The sequence below is a fragment of the Eubalaena glacialis genome, chromosome 9 (assembly GCF_028564815.1).
Source record: "Eubalaena glacialis isolate mEubGla1 chromosome 9, mEubGla1.1.hap2.+ XY, whole genome shotgun sequence".
NCBI lineage: Eukaryota > Metazoa > Chordata > Mammalia > Artiodactyla > Balaenidae > Eubalaena > Eubalaena glacialis.
The window spans coordinates 36013074-36032708 of NC_083724.1; the positions used below are offsets into that span (position 1 = coordinate 36013074).

The 19635-nt window shown below is 40.6% G+C and overlaps 1 protein-coding gene across 3 annotated transcripts; it reads left to right on the forward strand.

The window, feature by feature from the left end:
- The first annotated feature begins 671 nt into the window (after positions 1 to 671).
- Positions 672 to 16092, forward strand: SLC25A51 (solute carrier family 25 member 51). Of its 3 annotated transcripts, XM_061200216.1 has the most exons (4): positions 672 to 988; positions 4827 to 4949; positions 5044 to 5101; positions 14400 to 16092. In XM_061200216.1, exons 1-4 carry the CDS (start codon positions 940 to 942, stop codon positions 15328 to 15330), a joined length of 1161 nt encoding a protein of 386 aa, XP_061056199.1. In that variant the 5' UTR covers positions 672 to 939; the 3' UTR covers positions 15331 to 16092. The 3 variants fall into 3 exon arrangements, with proteins under 3 accessions (XP_061056199.1, XP_061056197.1, XP_061056198.1); XM_061200214.1 differs by lacking the exon at positions 5044 to 5101; XM_061200215.1 differs by lacking the exons at positions 672 to 988; positions 5044 to 5101 and adding an exon at positions 996 to 1567.
- Positions 16093 to 19635: the final 3543 nt, after the last annotated feature.

The window sequence follows — 19635 nt, forward strand, 5'->3', positions numbered from 1 at the left end:
GTGGGCCAGGAGAGCCACCCACCTATAGCCATACCGTATTTCACTCCAGTGGAGTTGCTTATTGGACTAATCCCAAGTAAAGAGCATACGCTTCACATATTTGATGAGCCTCCTGAGGAGCCTCGCTGTTGCTCTCCAGGCTGACCTTTCCGTTTCCTTCAACCCCTCACATGTGTGTGCCTTCCAGTTTATAAGTTAGAGTCAGATCATTATTCCCAGTGATTCTTACAAGGGCCAAAGGATGCATGCAAGGCCGGCGTTACTTTTCAGAGATCTGGGGCTCAGGGACCAGTGACTTGTCCGAGGTCACTCCCAGCAAGGGTCAGGGCTATGACTTGACCTAGGCCTCCTAACTCCGGGTGCAGTGAAGTCCAAGACGTGCAAGTTGTCTGAGACTGAAAAGAAACAGGGTTTTTTAATGATTTGTATATTCTAAAGCACACACAGGTGTTCTGTGAACTGCAGTATCAGTAGCTGACACAAGGCCACTCCGAGGGTTTGATGAAATCTAACCAAGGATACAAAGGGAAGCGAGGCGGGGACTTTCAAGGCCTAGGCGCACCTGCGCTTGCCACCCACACTATCACTCCCCAGTGATCCTCCCGCAGGCTGCGCACTAGAGAACGCGTTGGCTGTTTGTGGCACGGCAAGGCCACCGTACGGCAGCAAGGGTACGGTATTCCAGCAAGCGGAACCCGAAAGCCTGACAATAGGTGTGATGGGTGACCCTACACCTGCCCTGCCGCGCCGAACCGCTGCCAGGAGTTGGCCGGCGTCACTCGACCCTCCGAGGTTTTAGAGAGAGGCGGTGCCGCGGCGTCTCCCTCACGTGACCGGGGCCGGCGGCATAGAGCGCGTCACGCTCCGCCCTGAGCTCGGGTCGGTCAAGGTCTGCGCCTGCGCCGGCTCGGTGGCTCGCGGGCTCGCGAGCTCGCCAGCATGCAGGCGGGTCGCTACCGGGCGTGGAGCCGGGCGCCCGGGGCGATGGGTGAGTACAGGAAGCGGCCGAGAGGAAAGCACGGGGCTCCCCCGGCCTCCGCGTGGAGTGAGTGGAAGCACGAAGGAGGGTCTGAGGAAGCCGCCTGCACGGCCCTCTGGCGCGGCCGTTGAGGACTCACCCCCCCCCCTCCGCGCGCGCGCAGTGCGCCCCCCCGGTGCGCCCCGCCGTTCCCGCGCGCGCCATCCCGGGTGGGACCTGCAGCCGCAGGGCCCAGCTCTAGCCTCCCAGCTCTGCCGCCCGCTGCCGGGCTTCGCTGGGCCGGGAGCGCCGTCCGACTGCCGGAACGAGCCTTTCCGGCGGAGGAGGCAGTGCGTTCATTTGGGCGCGCCCCGGGAAGGAAGGTGCCTCCCGGCGCGCATCGAGAGCGGGGCGGGGAGGGGCCGGGCTTTGCCTGCGGCCCGGGAGAGCGGCGTTGGGACCGCGGAAGGGCGCCTGCCCCCTCGGGGTCTGGGATTCCGGGACCCCTGGCTCCGTTGAATGTCCGGGACGGAAGGGGCCTGGTCGACCCCGTCCGCCACCCTCCCCTCCCCCTTACCACAGACCGGGGAAATGGACGCCTGGAGAGCGGTAAGTTCAGCCACACAGCCAGACAATGGTTATTCTGCGACACCATGTTGCTTCGCGTTGTGGGAAACTCGGTGGTACAGTGCTTATTTTGGAGATGCGGGGGGCATTGTTGTTAACTGAAAATCTCTGTACCAATTATTTAGTATTAAGCTTATCTAGGTGGAGCGTGTCGATGCCTCAGCTATATTTACCCTTTTTGTTTGTTTGTTTGTTTTTGCTTCTTAGAGCTGTACACGGCTGGTTTTAATCCCCACCTTCTGTTTCTCTACCTGCAAGCTGTGAAACAGAAAACCTTAAATAAGTGTGTGGTGCCCTTTCTAGTCTGAGCTTCCTCTGACCTTGTTTTGAAAGGATTCCATAAAATCAAAGGGTGCTAGGACCGGTCAGGTCCGCTAGTGGTTCCAGAGCACAGGTCAGGCGCTTTGGATCTGGAGTCACCTTGAGTGCATCTCGGGGAAAGATCACAAGCTGTTACCTTTAAGAGGAGTGGACTTGTCTGGTCTCTCCTTTGGTAGATTAAAGTAAGCCCAGAGAAATGGATTTTTAAATTGTAGACATTGCTTTGTATTTATAGTAACAAGATAGTGTCCTAACTAGGACTAGAACCCAGTTTAATCTTGTCCTGAATGCTGACTCAGACCTGCTGACTTGTGGGAGTTAACATCCTTTGAGAATTACAATTGCTTTCTCCCCAGTTTTTGCACAGAGACCTTTGTGATGGATCACATCTCGGTCTTATCCACGTGGGCTATAAATTACAGTGAACATTTAGACTTTACACTGTTTTCTTATGCCACAGAAGTTTGACACTTGGAGTTGCTTGAAAGTCAGCTTAATTAACTTTGCTTCCTAATGTTGACATAGGTTGAGTGTTTTAGGTAGCAAACAAATGTAAAGTTATGGTAGATAAATTCTACAATAAATTGCAAATAATTATTATCCATGTTAAAGAATTTAAATATAGAGAAAAGTTTAGCAAAGAAATTTAGTCATGTTCACAGAATAAACATGAAAATTTTTAAAGTCCATTGCTACAAAATACTGTGCACACTAGCCTTTCTTCTCTTGCCAAATTAAGAACCTATTCACACGATCCTGGTGTGTAGGACGAAATGAGGGGGAAAGCTTTAAATCTGTAAAGTCTGGAAAGGTTTCATTACATTCCTTTTTCCTATGTCCAGGCCTGTTTTTAAAAATCTGAGACCCTAAATGTACACTAATGTTCTTTAAATTTCTTAGAATAGTTCAGTACAGCGGTCAATAAATGACTGGCTAATTTCTGTTAGCCACAGTTTTCTATCTGTTTAATAACAGACCCAAAGAGTCATGACAAAACTAGTTGAAGTAACTTTAATTTGCAAAATTTTGGTAAGTAATGCAAGTGCCATTCCAGTAAAAATTAAAAGTGAACATGGACAAAATTTTGTTGTTCAAGTGTATAAGTAACTTGGTTTGTGTTATCAAGGAACATATATTGTTAAACAGCTGGTAGGTAGTGACTTTATAATTTAAAATATATTGTTATGTGTTCAGTATGTAAAAATGAAACTTTTTTATATTCATAAATTGTCACAACGTGTTATGGTATAATAACACATAAATCTGGATATTTCTGTTGATTTTAACATTTAGTCCTGAAACTGAAGAAGAGCAAAGCATTACATAAAGTATTTCTATGCTAAATTGTTTTTTAAATGTTGGTTAATCTTAGATTGGCAAGTATAGTACTGATAAGAGTTTAAACTCCTGTCTGGCAGCTGAAATGATAAGAAGTAAAGATGTAGAAGACTAATTGATTAATAATTATCAAACTTTGTACCCTGGCAAACTTCTCAAGCATTTATAGAACAATTTTTCTTAAAATGCCATTGATTCCTTTCACTGGTTAAGAGCACAAAATGTAACAGACAGAATGTCTGTTTTAAACAAATTAAAAAGCTGTGGGGGTTTTTTTGTTTGTTTTTTCAATTCTCCCTAAGTCAGATTTATGCATACCCACAAAAGCCGTGTGTGAAGGACAGCTATCATACATAAGGAGTTGTATCTGAATTAAGGGAAACAGCTGTTGAAAGGGGAGTTAGCACAATTAGTCAGCAACAGGTTAACAAGTTTAAAAATTGAGTCTTCAAATGCTCCTTGGCACAATGCTAATACTACATGAAGTACTTCAAGTGTTGAGGAAGTCTATACAGCTTTTAGGAAAAATGCTTTTCTAGAAAAGCACGTCAAAACAATGGGAGCAGCAGGTTAGGGAGGTCCCACCTAGATATCAGAGCTACAACGTCTCATATCTGTGCTGGAAAATCCTATTTTTCCTGGATGGACTAAAAGTTCAGAACAAAACAGGGACATTTTTAACATTTCTTTCTTTCTTCATTTTAAGATCTCAGTTTCTTTCCCCCTCACCCTGTATTTCAGCATGATCCAGCAGAAAGATGGCTGCTTTTAGAAGTGGCTATTTTATTTTTCTTTCTGGGGTGAGACTGTTATGGAGCCTGGATACTTCAGGCTCGTATGCATCATGATCAGTGTCCTGCTGTGGTCAAAAAACTTAGCAATGGACTTGGTGAACTTGGCTGCCTGCTGCTGCTTTGTTCTGCCACTGATGAAGGTCAACCTCAAGGTGTACTTGTCATCAAACCTTTAAGACTGGAGGCTAGTTGCCAGATATCAGGGTCCATCCCTGCAGGATCTTTCCTGTGGGCCACGAGAAAGATGCTCTTCTCCTGAGCATAAATTAAGGATATGCTGCGATGCACGAAGCCTAAACAGGCTTGGACTCTGGAAAGGGTGCATATCACCCCAGGTCAAAGCCACTGTGGTGAAGAAACACAAGATGGTATAGATGGTAAGGTGACTGCCAATTAGACCAAAACTCACCATGGAATGTCTTAAAAAGTAATAGTGAAGGTTTTGCTTAAAGCAAAATACATAGCCTTAAACACTCAAATTATGAAACAAAGAATAAATAAAAATAAGAACTTTCCCTTCAATAAATTAGAAGAAAATAAACCCAGACAAAGCAGGAGAAATGAGATGATAAAGAGGAAAAACAAATTTAAAAACTGAAAAATAGTAAAATTGGTAAATTTAGGAACTGGTTCTTTGCTGGGATGAGAGGAATGTGAATTAGGTAAACTGACTACCCTGCTCAAGAAAAAAGGGAATATAGGCACACAAGATTAGAAGTGTTTTTTTAAAACAACAAGTGCTTTATAAGACTGTATAAATAAACCAGACTTTTTTTTTTTTTTTAAAGGAAATCCAGTTATCAAAGTTGACTCCAGAAGAGAGAACCTAACAGACCTAACAATGGAAGAAATTGAGAAAGTTATCAAAAAGCTACCATCCCCCAAAACACCAGTCCCAGATGGTGTTTCAGGTGAATTCTTTTAACTTTCAAGAAAAAGATAATTATAAGATTTAAATTGTTCACCAGCTTAAAGAAGGAAAAATGACAGATTTCTTTTACAAAGCCAGTGGAACATTGACACCTGTACTTGACATGAAGATAGTACTGAAATTGGAAACTTGGTATGTTATGAATAGTGATGTGAAATTTTAAAATTTTAAAATAAAATGTTAGCAAACTGTATTTAGTGATACATTAAAGGAATATTTCACTGTGGCCAAGTAGGATTCACCTCCATATTGCAAGGGCGGGAAATACACTAATGTATACACCAAATAAATACATCAGAAAAGAACAATAATAATAGTTTATCCTTGTTGAGCCACCTACTGTGCTGTAGACTACTTTCCTGGGTGCTTCACATGTATTAATTCAGTTAATTGGCTGGCCTATGAGGTAGGTAACATTCTTATTTTATAAACGAGGAAACTAAGCCACAGAGACATTGAGTAACTTGCTGAAGGTCACACAATAGATTTGTAGTGGAGCCAGAATTTGAACCCAGGCAATTAACTGTATCTGTTAAATGTTACACTGGCTCTGTTTCCAGTATCCGTATGATCTTCTTAGTAGCTCCGTAAAAGCATCTGACCAAAGTTCAAGATAGATTCCTGACTTAGTGGCAGTGGAAAGGGGTGGAGGTGGTAGTAAAACAGGAATCAATGTATATCCCTCCCGTGTTTGGAAATTCTAAGAGACCCTTATTATCAGTTGACCATTAGTACTAGAAAAATGGAATCCATTTTTAATGGGAAACACAATTTCCTAGTAAATAACAGGGGGCAGGGGCTTCAATTATAATTGCAGATACACGGATTCTTAGAATGAATGCAGAATGATGTTTTGGGAGTTATAGTGTAATTTGTCAGATGAAATTATATGATAGTACTGGGAAGACATGCTCCACTTCATGTTTGCAGAACAGTCCTAAAGATGGGCAGGGATAGATGGCAAACAGGGAATATTACTTGAGAGGGAACAAATTTTATATGGGCCAATTGATTAGTAAATATTTTTGTGTCATGATGACTCGTTTCCCTCTGTAAACTTGAAACTGCTAGGACTTGGATTATGAACACTCAGATGACAAGAACTTCCTCCTCAAACCAAAAGCTGGTGTCATGCTTCACAGTTAATCCCTGTGGAGTTGTCACAGATGTCAAAGTATAAGGATGTTTACTATTACCATAATTTAATTTTGTTCAGGAGGTATATGCCAATCCAATAAGAAGAAAGGATGCATACTATAAAGGAGAAGGCAGAATTATTTGTGATACATAGTAGAAACAAGCAAATCCACCAAAAAACTGAGAAATAGAGGACTATTGGCTGCTTCTAACTAATACACAGGAATTGGTAGCTTTTTCTTATGCAGACAAAAAGCAGTTAGAAAATTAATTGGAAGAAAAGAACCCTTTCATAATAGGGACTGAAAAGGTAAAATACCTTTGAAGGTCTATATGAAAAAATTTTAAATGCTAAGGTTTGTAAAAAGAAACAAGTAAACAGGAAGATATCACATCCTTGTAAAGTAAGGTACAATTTTTTTTTTAAGGTTCAATTTTGAAAAAGTGACAGTACTTTAAATTTATAAAGTCACTTCTGCTATAAAATACCAAGATTTTGGGGAGGAATATGACAAAAATACACTAAAATTTACCTGGAAAAGTGTGAGAGCCTGGAAAACTGATGATTCTGACAAGAGTAAAACGGAAAGCCCTACTAGATGATGAAATCTATTCTGATGCTACAGTAGGTTAAAATCAGTTGGACCTAGAGAAGAAATACAAGGCTATTGTGGAACAGAGTGGAGTGCAGAAATAAATGCAGATGCTTGTGAGTATTTAGATGATGCTAACCAGTGAGGAAAAGAAGGCTCATCAGTCAGTTTCTAGGCAATCTCTTATCTTTGCTTCATTCCTTATACTGAAATTCCAGAGAAATTAAAATACAGATGGTAAATGAAACCATAGAAGTTGTAGAAGGAAGCATGGATTACTTGTTTATGATTTTAGAATAATGAAGGCCTTCTATGAAGGACACAAAACCTAGAAGCCAAGATCAATAGATTTCATATCCATATTAGGAACTTCAGCATCACAAAAATGATACAAAGTAGGGAGAGTATATGCCACAACTTGATTAATATAACTAGGATTGATTTTCTTCATGCACAAAGAAATTTTCCAAATCAACAAGGAAAAAAACAAAGTGCCTACAGAAAAATGGATAATGTGAAATTTTACAGTACTAAAAGAAATTCAAATGGTCAATAAAAATGAAAAACGCTGAATTTTATTTATGTCTGTCTGTCTGTCTGTCTGTCTGCGTTGGGTCTTCATTGCTGCACCTGGGCTTTCTACAGTTGTGGCGAGCGGGGACCACTCTTTGCTGCGGTGCATGGGCCTCTCACTGCGGTGGCTTCTCTTGTTGCAGAGCACGGTCTCTAGGTGCACGAGCTTCAGCAGTTATGGCTTGCGGGCTCCAGAGCGCAGGCTCAGTAGTTGTGGTGCACACGGCTTAGTTGCTCCGTGGCATGTGGGATCTTCCCGGACTAGGGCTCGAACCCATGTCCCCCGCATTTGCAGGCAGATTCTTAACCACTGTGCCACCAGGGAAGCCCCAGAAATTACTGTTTAATACCTGGTGCTGGAAATGGTAGGGCAACTGGGACTGGCATACACTTAATGGAAATATAAATCACAGTAAGTTTTCTGGGGGCAATTGGCTGTAGCTGTCAAATTAAAATGTATTCCTGGGCTTCCCTGGTGGCACAGTGGTTAAGAATCCTCCTGCCAGTGCAGGGGACATGGGTTCAAGCCCTGGTCCGGGAAGTTCCCACATGCCGCGGAGCAACTAAGCCCGCGTGCCACAACTAGTGAAGCCTGCACGCCTAGAGCCCATGCTCCACAACAAGAGAAGCCACTGCAGTGAGAAGCCCGCACACCGGAACGAAGAGTAGCCCCCACTTGCCACAACTAGAGAAAGCCCGCATGCAGCAACGGAGACCCAACGCAGCCAAAAATAAAAAAATTAAATTAAAAAAATAAATAAATAAATAAAATGTATTACTGTTTGAGCCAGCAGTCCATTCTAAAGATTTACCCTACAGATAAACTTGTGAGAGTTCACCAGGTATAGGTACAGAGTTGCCCATTGCAGCATTGTTTAAAAGGAAAAAAGGAAAAAACAGTGACCATAAATAGGAGATAGAGTAAATTACATGTAATATATCCATTCAATAGAATACTACAAAACCATTCAAAGCATTGTGATATCTGCTGTTGTTAGCAGGTTTTTAAGCACATTGTTGTACACCTTTTTCACTTAGTGGTGTGTTCTTTTTGTGCATTTTTTAAATGATGTATAGGTTGGTGGGGATGGGATGGAGTGTGTGACTAGAGTCGGACTTACTAGGTAAGGAGCCTTTGGCAGTAGTCAGGCAGGAGATGAAGAGGACCTGGGTTGGGACCGTGAGCCTGGAGGAGAGGATGTATGTGTATTTAATTAATTTACAATTTTATTTTTCTCTTAAAAAAATATACATCTTTTTTAAATGTCTTTTTTTAGTTTATTTTATTGAAGCATGGTTTACAGTGTTGTGTTAATTTCTGCTGTACAGCATAGTGATTCAGTTATACATATATGCATTCTTTTTCATATTCTTTTCCATTATGGTTTATCACAGGATACTGAATATAGTTCCCTGTGCCATAGAGTAGGACCTTGTTGTTTATCCATTCTCTATATAATAATCTGCATCTGCTAATCCTAAACACCCACTCCATCCCTCTCCCAACTCACTTCCCCTTGGCAACCATAAATCTGTTCTCTATGTCTGTGAGCCTGTTTCTATTTGGAAGATAAGTTCAAGTTCATTTGTATCATATTTTAGATTCCACGTATAAGTGATATCAAATGGTATTTGTCTTTCTCTTTCTGACTTGCTTCACTTAGTATGATAATCTCTAGGGTCATCCACGTTGCTGCAAATAGCATTATTTCATTTTTTTTTTAATGTATTTATTTTTGGCTGTGTTGGGTCTTTGCTGCTGCGCACGGGCTTTCTCTAGTTGCAGCGAGCGGGGGCTACTCTTCATTGCGGTTCGTGGGCTTCTCATTGCGGTGGCTTCTCTTGTTGCAGAGCATGGGCTCTAGGTGAGCGGGCTTAGTTGCTCCGTGGCATGTGGGATCTTCCTGGAACAGGGCTCAAACCCGTGTCCCCTGCATTGGCAGGCGGATTCTTTTTTTTTTTTTTTTTTTAATATAAATTTATTTTATTTATTTTATTTTTGGCTGTGTTGGGTCTTCGTTGCTGTACGCGGGCTTTTCTCTTGTTGCTGCGAGTGCAGGCTACTCTTTGTTGTGGTGCACAGGCTTCTCATTGTGGTGACTTCTCTTGTTGGGAGCACGGGCTCTAGGCGCGTGGGCTTCAGTAGTTGAGGCACACGGGCTCAGTAGTTGTGGCTCGCGGGCTCAGTAGTTGTGGCGCACAGGCTTAGTTGCTCCGCGGCATGTGGAATCTTCCCGGACCAGGGCTCATACCTGTGTCTCCTGCATTGGCAGGTAGATTCTTAACCACTGAGACACCAGGGAACGGCAGGCAGATTCTTAACCACTGCGCCACCAGGGAAGTCCTGCTCTATTAAATGTATTTTTAATGTGTAAATTTAACGTGTAACTTTTTCTAAAGTAATATACATTTCTTTTGTGAATTTTTGTTTAAATGATTCATTTGTTGTTTTATTGGATCTACGAGCAGCCCAGCTCCAAGGATTCCGGCCTCTTGGTGAAGCATATTGGTGACTTCATAATCTAACTGCTTTAATACCTGCCAAAGTTAGAAATAATTCCTCTCTCTGAGCCGGACCTTCCTTTGATTATTTAAATTGTAGTGGAACAAATTTTTAGAATGTCAGGGGACAGTTTTTTACTGTCCATTAATTCCCCGTCATGATAGTGCTAAGCAGCATTTAGAGACAAGTCCCACTCCTCCAGCCTCTGCCAAAGGTGAGGTTTATTCAAATGAACACAGTTTTGGTGCCCAGGGATAGTGTGGCTGCCCTGGTGTTGGGGGTGGACAGTGAAAGGTTGGGGCTCTGGTGCTGTCTAGTTCTACAGGTGTGACCAGGTGATAGTGGGGAGAAGATTCCTGACCCCTTTTATTACCTTCCTTATGGCAGACTTCAGGCCTGCAGTGGTTTCCAGGCATAATTCTTCTCAACTGAGGGCATGTTTATCTTTTCTAATAGAAATGTGATAGCAAGCCAGCTCCAACTGCAAACAAAGAGGCATTGGGCTAGAGTGTACAGATGTTACATTTTCTTCTTAATATAGTCTGTCTTCTAGGAAAAGGGCACACAGATCTAGGTGTAACATGCCTAGGAAAATAATGTTTCTATTAGCTTCACATGAGAAAGGAAAAAAATAGTACACAGTAGCATCAGAGGGTCTTGGGATCATCCTTAGGGTCTCTGGTAATGCAGGTCCTAGCCTGCTTTTCCATCATTGTCTGCCACCCATCCATCTCGCACCCACATTAAGCTCCAGCCAGACACCCTTCTCAGGAATGTGATGCCGCTGCTCCTTTGACACGGGGCCTACACCTTAGCCTGTGCTGCCTTTGGCTAAAATGTGCCTCACCCTTAGGTACATCCAGAGTCCTATTCACCTTTCAGAGCCCTGCCCAGAGGTCACAGACCCCTCTGTCTTTCCCTCCAGACAGCTAATTAATGACCCCTTCCTCTGTGGGGCCTTTATACCTTCTATATATTTCTGTGGTTGCATTTACCACACTGTGGTCCAATTGTTGCATGTCGTATCTCCCGAGGCCAGCGTCCTTTTATCTCTAATCTCTGAACATTAAGGAGTTGAATAAGTTGGTTGAATTAAAATCTCTTAGTATCCTGAGGAGGCCAGTGTAAAAGCAGGCAAAGAAGAAGAAATTCCCAACAAAAGTAAATGAAAGTCTTCTTGATAATGTTATCCTGTAAGTCTGAATGAAGCAAATACAACAAACAGTACAGCGCCCACTGTGTCCCCAGAACAGCAGTGGGACCTGGTGCACTGTACTCTTCAGCTGACTTCTGCCCCAGTGTGCAGGGTGGGTGGCATTGGCCCGTTATAACTGTGGAAACAGCCTCAGAGAGGTACAGCAATTTGCCTTTGTTCACTTGGGAACTTTGTCACATCCTTCTGTCACTGTTGGCCTTGTCCTGATTAGACCTTAGTTTTTTCAGTCTCCAACTTTTGAAAACAGAGTAAATTGAGACAAATTCAACTTGAAAAATATAGAAAAGGAAAATACAGCATTATTATGAAATTAGAAAATGTAAACTAATTTTGGCTTTTCTATATGTATATTGATAAAAACAGGATTGTGCCATGTCAGTAAAAATATTCTCCTTTATTTTTTCTTTAACACTTTATTGATCAAAAAAAGGACTCACTGCTATCTGAAACTTCATTAATACTATTAAAAATTCAAAATTAATATACTGAACCTTAAATATAAATACTCCTTTATTTTTAGTACCTATATGACATCCCATCAGGTGGCTACATCTTCATTTATGCAGTGTGTCCCTTACTGTTGCGCATTTAATTTTTACTCCGTATTTCTGTTAAGAGCATTGTAATTGTCCTATAGTTGAGTCTTTGTGTACCTCTCTTGTTAATAATTATTTCCCTAGGCTATATTTCTAGAAGGAAAATTCGAGTCGTGTATGTGTGTGTTCCATATTTTATGTTACATGTCTGTGGCTCCTGCACATATAAGCTCCTCAAGAACTGATGCTTTCTGATTATGTGCCTCACTCTGCTCTACCTTCACATGATGACATTTCTCTTTAACACCTTTTGTCCTGATGCTTAGCGGTTTGCAGCAGCGTGTGTGTATGGAGAGGGGGAAAAAAAGGAACTTGTTTTTTGTTTGTTTTTGTCATAAGTCAAAGAGCTAGATGGTTTACCTGACTTATTTTGTCCTTATTTATTTATAATTGAAACTGTGGTTAAAAAAAAAAAAATCAGGGACTTTCCTGGTGGCGCAGTGGTTGGGAGTCCGCCTGCCAATGCAGGGGACACGGGTTCGAGCCCTGGGCTGGGAAGATCCCACATGCCGTGGAGCAACTAAGCCCGTGCGCCACAACTACTGAGCCTGCGCCCTACAGCCCGCGAGGCAGAACTACTGATCCCACGCACCACAACTACTGAAGCCCGTGTGCCCTAGAGCCCGTGCTCCGCGACAAAAGAAACCACCGCAATGAGAAGCCCGCGCACCACAACAGAGAGTAGCCCCTGCTCGCTGCAACTAGGAAAAGTCCACGCGCAGCAATGAAGACCCAACACAGCCAAAAAAAAATTAATAAATTAAAAAAAAATTTTTTAAAAAATCATAAGATTTACCATCTTAACCAATTTTAAGCGTAAGTTCAGTAACATTAAGTATATTTACATTGTTATAAAACAGATCTCCGGAAATTTTTCATCTTGCAGAACTGAAACTATACCCATTAAACAATAACTCTGTTCCCACCTCCACCAACCCCTGATAACCACTATTCATCTCTATGAATTTGACTAGGTACCTCATATAAGTGGAATTACACTGTATTTGCCATTTTATGACTGGCTTATTTCACTTGTCCTCAAGGTTCATCCATGTTGTAGCATGTGACAGGATTTCCTTCCCTTTTAAGGCCACATAATATTCTGTTGTACGTACATACCATGTTTTGTTTATCCATTCGTTCATCAGTGGACACTTGGGGTGCTTTCACCTCTTGGCTATTTGTGAATAGTTCTGCTGTGAACTTGGATGTGCAAATATCTCTTGGAGACCCTACAATAAATTCTTTTGGATATATACCCAGAAGTGGGATTGGTGATGATATCATATGGTAGTTCTATTTTTAATTTTTTGAAGAACTGCCATACTGTTTTTCTATAGTGGTTGCACCATTTTACATCCCCACTAACACTTGTTATTTTCTTTTATTTTTTTTTAATAGTAGCTGTCCTAATGGGTATGAGGTTTTCATTTGCATTTCTCTGATAATAAGTGATGTTGAGCATCTTTTCATATGTCCGTTGGCCATTTGTACATCTTCTTTGGAAAGTGTCTGTTAAGTGCTTTGCTTGTTTTTAATCAGGTTATAGATGACTGGCAAGGAATGATCTTGCCATTTTAGAAAGCAGATGTATTCTAGGGGTAGGACCTTGCCTTCATTCCACTCAGTGGGCTAAGCCTGTGTATTTAGGCTTCAAATCTTTTTCAGCATGGTCTGGTACGGCCACTCTTTGTCCCAGGGCAGCCTCCCAAAGTCATTGCCATCTGTGGTATGACAGCAGGAACATGAACTCTGGAGGCAGACTTCATTTCAAGATGCCAGCTCCACCAGTTACTAACTGTACCTTGGATGAAGATGAGTATTGGTTTTTACATTTGTAAAACTGGGAAAATAATGTTTATGGAGTTGTTTTGAGAATTAAATATGTGAAAATTGTGCTTAGTATATACCTGCAGGCCTTCCTTGACCCTGTTCTCCCGGCTTCCACCTCACAAAGTATATGCTCACTGTCCCTTACCTGTGTTCCCATAGTATATATTTATCATAGAAGGTATTACACTGTGGAGTGATTGTATACCTTGGCAGAGCCTTCTGTTAGATTGCAAGTTCCTTGTCTTTGAATCTCTAGCACTTAGCAGAGGGCCTAGTTTACAGTAGATACTAAGTAAGTGTTAGTGAACAGAATGACTGAATGTATGTCTTGCTATTTTATTTCTCATGAGAGGACTTTGTTTCAGAAGGATAATAGCATGTACCATTATGTAGTGTAGGCATTACATATGAACTAGTCCAGTGGTTCTCAAATTTTTTGGTCTCAGGACCGCTTTACACTTAAAAAATTTTTGTGGACCCCAAAGAGCCTTTATTTGTATGGATTAATATTCATGGTCTTAGAAATAAAAACAATTTAAAAATATTTATTAATTCACTTTAACAATGATAAACCCATTACATGTTAATATAATCAACACATTTTCATGAAAAATAATTATTTCCCCCCTAAAAAATTAATAAGTATGTTTTACAGTTTTGTAAGTCTGTTTAATGTCTGACTTAAAAGGTTGGTGGAGTCTCATATCTACCTCTGCATTTGTTCTGTTGTGATAAGTTGTTTTAGTTGAAGTATATGCAGAAAATCCAGCCTCACATGGATATGTAGTTGGAAAGGGGAGGACCTCCTGGACTGCTGAAAGGGCCTCAGGGCCCTCCAAAAATACTTGAAGAAATACTGATCTAGTTTAAAAGGGAAAAATGTAATAGAGTCCAGAAATTGGAGGAAGGATTAGGGGAAATTTTCATATGTTTAGCACTGTATATAAAGGTTTACCTATTATCATTTTATTATTTGTAGGTTAAAAAAATCCTTCCCGAAGAAGATCTTAAGCAACACGATGGATTCAGAAGCTCATGAAAAGAGGCCACCAATCCTAACATCTTCAAAACAAGATATAGCACCTCATATTGCAAATGTTAGTGAAATGAGGCATTACTTGTGTGGCTGCTGTGCGGCTTTCAACAATATAGCCATCACATTTCCCATTCAGAAGGTCCTCTTTCGGCAACAGCTGTATGGAATCAAAACCCGGGATGCAGTACTTCAGTTGAGGAGGGATGGATTTCGAAACTTGTATCGCGGAATCCTTCCCCCTTTAATGCAGAAGACGACTACACTGGCACTTATGTTTGGTCTGTATGAAGATTTATCTTGCCTTCTCCGTAAGCATATCAGTACCCCAGAGTTTGCAACCTGTAGCCTGGCCGCAGTACTTGCAGGAACGACAGAAGCAATTTTCACTCCATTGGAAAGAGTTCAAACATTGCTTCAAGACCACAAGCATCATGACAAATTTACAAACACTTATCAGGCTTTCAAAGCATTGAAATGCCATGGAATTAGAGAGTATTATCGAGGCTTGGTGCCTGTTCTTTTCCGTAATGGATTCAGCAATGTCCTTTTTTTTGGCCTTCGAGGTCCCATCAAGGAGCACCTGCCCACGGCAACAACCCACAGTGCTCATTTGGTCAATGATTTTATCTGCGGGGGCCTGTTGGGTGCCATGTTGGGAATCTTGTTTTTTCCAGTTAATGTTGTAAAAACTCGCATGCAATCTCAGATTGGTGGGGAATTTCAGTCTTTCCCTAAGGTTTTCCAAAAAATCTGGCTAGAACGGGACAGGAAACTGACAAATCTTTTCAGAGGTGCCCATCTGAATTACCATCGGTCCCTCATCTCTTGGGGCATAATTAATGCGACTTACGAGTTCTTGTTAAAGATTATATGAAAGAAATCAGTTAAGTGCCATTAATCAACTGAATAGACCTAAGAAGAATGCAGTTTGGCCTTGTTTCTAATTGGCCAAATACAAGTTGGTGTTATAAGTCCAGGGCACAATGAATTACGGGCAAAGCTGTTTTTCTTAAGCACCAACAAATGCAGAATAAAAGGTCTCAGTAGGAAAATTTAAGGTTTTTGGGAGTTTTTTTGGGGGAGGGTGTTCTGTTTGTATTTTTTTTAATCATTATCTGAGAACTTTAGGCTAATTGCCTGGTTAATAGCTGCCTATCTGATGGCTTTTGACAAGGAAACTAACAGCCAAGATACATGATTCTTTTTTCCAAAAGTCTTCTGTATTGAAGCATAAGTGGCCATGACCAGCCAGAGAAAAGGCTCTTAGGGTCCCATGATTTCTCAGGCTTACTTCTATTACTCCATTTCTTCTCTGCTTTTAGGAGGAGTTACAAAGGGTAGTTTTTGTTAACTTAAACATATACATGGTAGGACAAAGGAGCAAAAGAGAGAAGAAAAGCAGCTTATTATGTGTAGGTTTTTCATGATAAATTGTATTCGTTTTGAAAGTAAGCACCTGTTGGGATGGTCATTATCCAGATTAATTCTCTTTAGATGTGGTAGACTAAAGCAACTAATGACATCTCCCATTTTTCTTTCTAGGGTAGAAAGTTTTCTCTGTATTTCTCAGTATGACCTTAAACCTTCCCAAAATATTTTTATATTAATTTCACTATTTCGTTGTCAAAAAATGTGGAGACTTAAATTTTGTTAAAGGTGTTTCATCCCATTAAGAAGGTTCATATTACAGGTATCCCCCACTTCTCCAGAGTTTCCTTTATGCCACTTCGCTTTTACAAAAGACCTACATTAGTACCTGTTTTCACTAACCAAAAGAAATACGAAGATGATTTTTGCTTTTACAAGAAAAGGTGATTGCTTTCTCACTCTATGCCATTTCGGCTTACAAAAAGTTCCACAGGAATGCGGGGGAAACCTGTAATTGCATTACAGATCCAATTCTGTTTAGCTCAGCTTCTTTGAATTGTTCTTGCCAACTTAGTGAAGAGCTTTGGAGTTTTGGTATTTTTTCCTTTGAGTAGTAGTTTGTCATAGTCAAGTATCCTGTTCTCTTGAAACTCCCTTTAAAAAACAACAAAATGCTTCCATAAAATTTTATTTTGGAAGTCTATTAATAGGACCTCAGATTTTTTTTCTGGTTTCTAAGTGTTCTGGGGAAGGGGAAAAAAACTCAGGATAGCTTTCACCCCACAGTGTTAAGCTGTCTTTTTTATTTTACTCTTGGAAATAGAGACTTCTGTTATGATCTTTACGTTTTGGGAACCCAATTTTACCATTTTATCATTTAAACAGTAAGACAGTTTGAGAGGATAAAACCTAAATAAAGATATTTGAAGGGTTAGTTTTAAATTCTAGAAGTTGGTGATTGGTGGATAGTATACTTATCTCTTACCTAACAGACAAAAACTTACTTGTCAAAGGAATCAGATTTTAAAATACTTTTTCCCAGATAAATAAGGCAAAGTGACTCATACACCAGTTGAATAACTAATACAACATACGAGACATCCTAGAAAAGTGGTTTATCAATCTTTTAAAAATCCACATCTGTAAGTATGTAGTTAAGATTACCTTCCAGCATCTGACATGGAGCAGAGCACATGGGTTTTATTACCAGTCTTTCATCATTCTGGGTAATTGCATGTGAATATGTGCACCTGCTGACCAAAATAAAGTCAGGGTCTCAATGGTAGTTTACTCAGTTTCTGGACAGATAGTCCAAAAAAGATGTTTACCTCTCAGTGCAGGGTGGCTGGTCAAATGACAGGAACGTCCTCCTTCCAGCTGTGAAGGATTAGGAGGCGTTGTCGAGCATTTGCCAGGCAGTCATGAAGCTCACTACCTTTACAAAGGCTCTGTTTGACAGCGTTGTGCTGGAAATGGCAGTTAATTCTAGAAACCAAGGTGCAGATGTAAGGATTTGCGAAAACAAGAATTTGACACGAAATAAATGAGAGTAGCATCCTTTGGCCTATGGAATAGAGTCAGGATTTCAAGTGGGTTGAGTTTCAGGAATGAGTGGCAAAGGCACTGTGGTGCCTGACCCCCTCGCTCACGTGTGTGTCCAGCACTTCTGGGCATATCTGAGTGCTCAGCATGTGGCTGGTGAGTTAGCCTGGGGTCACACGCTGACCCTGGGAGTAGACTCCACTGGCCTTCAGTTCCACGGGGCTTCCTTTTGCCTATACACTCCACGTAGGTGATAGAAATCTAAATTCTAAAGCACTTTTGTGAAATACAAGTGAAGTGAGAATTTGAAGGATGCTTCCTTTTCTGCTATCTCAAACGTGGCATTTACAAACAAATATTTTTTAATGGTTTTAACTCATATTTTTTTATTTCTTTGTCACTTTTTACAGCTTTTGAAGACCAAACTGCAAATACCTTACCAGGGTTGGTTTTATGGTGTCCTATATTTTCTTAAATTTGACAAAAAACTCAACAGAACTTGTGGTAGCCAACAGCTTTGTCTGAAATTTAAAAAGTCAAAATGTGTTATTAGTAAGGAAGAGATTCTAACTATTGTTTTTGCCTTCAGCGTGAACTAGTATGGTAATAATTTTGAAAAGGCAAACATGAGTGAATAACTTTTATCTGCAAAGCTTTAAAAGTGGCCTTTCTGTTACATACGTGGCACAGACAGCTCTTGAGCACAGGGCACTTCTGGTCTTGCCTCCTATACTTCATTCTGATGCCACCAGAAATATGTTATGGATTCTATACTTAACACCCTTAGAGTGGTATGAGCCCTCAGGACTGTACTACAGAGGAAACACAACCTCTATATGGTGGCAAATGTATGTGTCTTTGTTTCATTTATGGTTGGAGACAAAGTTGATGCTTTTGTCTCAATAGTCAATATTCATCTTACTTTATGGTTGGTTATATAATCACCTGCTATATATTACGAACTGTGCAATGAGACAGAATTGTGCATATATAATCATCTTTGGAGACCTGAAATTCCCTGGCTTGATTACAGTGGTGATACTCAGTTATAAGGCTGTACAAACCTTAATAAGAGGATAATGGGTGGTACTGGAGGGCTTCATGGTAAGCCGATCATGTTGACCAACACTGTTCAGTGTAGATGAAGTACTGTCGTGTGAGGGGCATGCAGTCAAGATGGAAGCGAGGTGGGAGATCACATTTAAGGAAAGGGTAAGCACTCAGACTTGGTTTCTTTTAAAATAGTCTTTGTTTTCTCACGTGCTTATAAATGTGTATCAAAGACTTGAATAGGCATTCCCCTTAAATGTAAGGATTTTTAGTTTTTAATGCTGTCTTTTTGCCTAATAGTGAATATTTGCTTGCCTAAATGGCTCCCAAATTGTGGAGGAGTCTACATGTTTCCTTTTTTAAAGTTTCATTATTAAAAGTGGTTGTTTTTGTTTGATATTTTGAGTTTTGTGACTATATGAGTTTAAATGAAATCTGTTAAATGTTTCAGAGTTAACGTGTTTCTTTTGGTATTTCTGATTGGAATAAATTTTTTTTAAGTCCATTTTTCTGGTCTTCTCTTGTGGTTGGGTTAGGGTTAGTAGCACTTTCCTTTTTGTGGTAGATTAGTCTATTAGTCTTTTTGTTGGTAAAACATTCAGCACACTACTTTGACTATTAGTGACTTCACCTGATAACTTTGTATGTAGAACAGTTCTTCATTTATCCATTTTGTTTGGTCAAGAGGAGTTCCAGATAAGTTAATTTTCTAGATAGGTTAACTACAAAGCATTTTGTTTTTTTAAAGGTTATTCTCAAATGAAATAAACTTTTCCCTACTGAGTATAAACTGTTTTGGTAAATTCAGTATATCCATACTTTCTGTTGTAATTATGTACCTTCAGGTCATGCTTCACCCAAGCTAAATGATCTGGATGTTTGTGCATTTTGAGTTTTTTATATCTGCTTTTGATTTCATACTGCTTGTTTCTGTTAGGAGACTGAAATCATATTAGCTACACTGTTGGTTTACACATTAAATTATAAGGTGCTTCCTGACTCTAGGGATAGTTGAGGTTGCCTGATGAGGACCACCAAGTAAGGGAGCAGTTGCCATATAATGCTTCTAAAACACTCCTGTTTTAGAAATTTTTTTAGAAATTCAGTATAAAAGTGAATATCCTGAACTCTAGAATTCATAAAAGGGGTTTGACACATCATCTGATGAAATGTCATTGTAACCCGTTGGCAGAGTGAGGGGAGTAGAGAGCATTTCTCA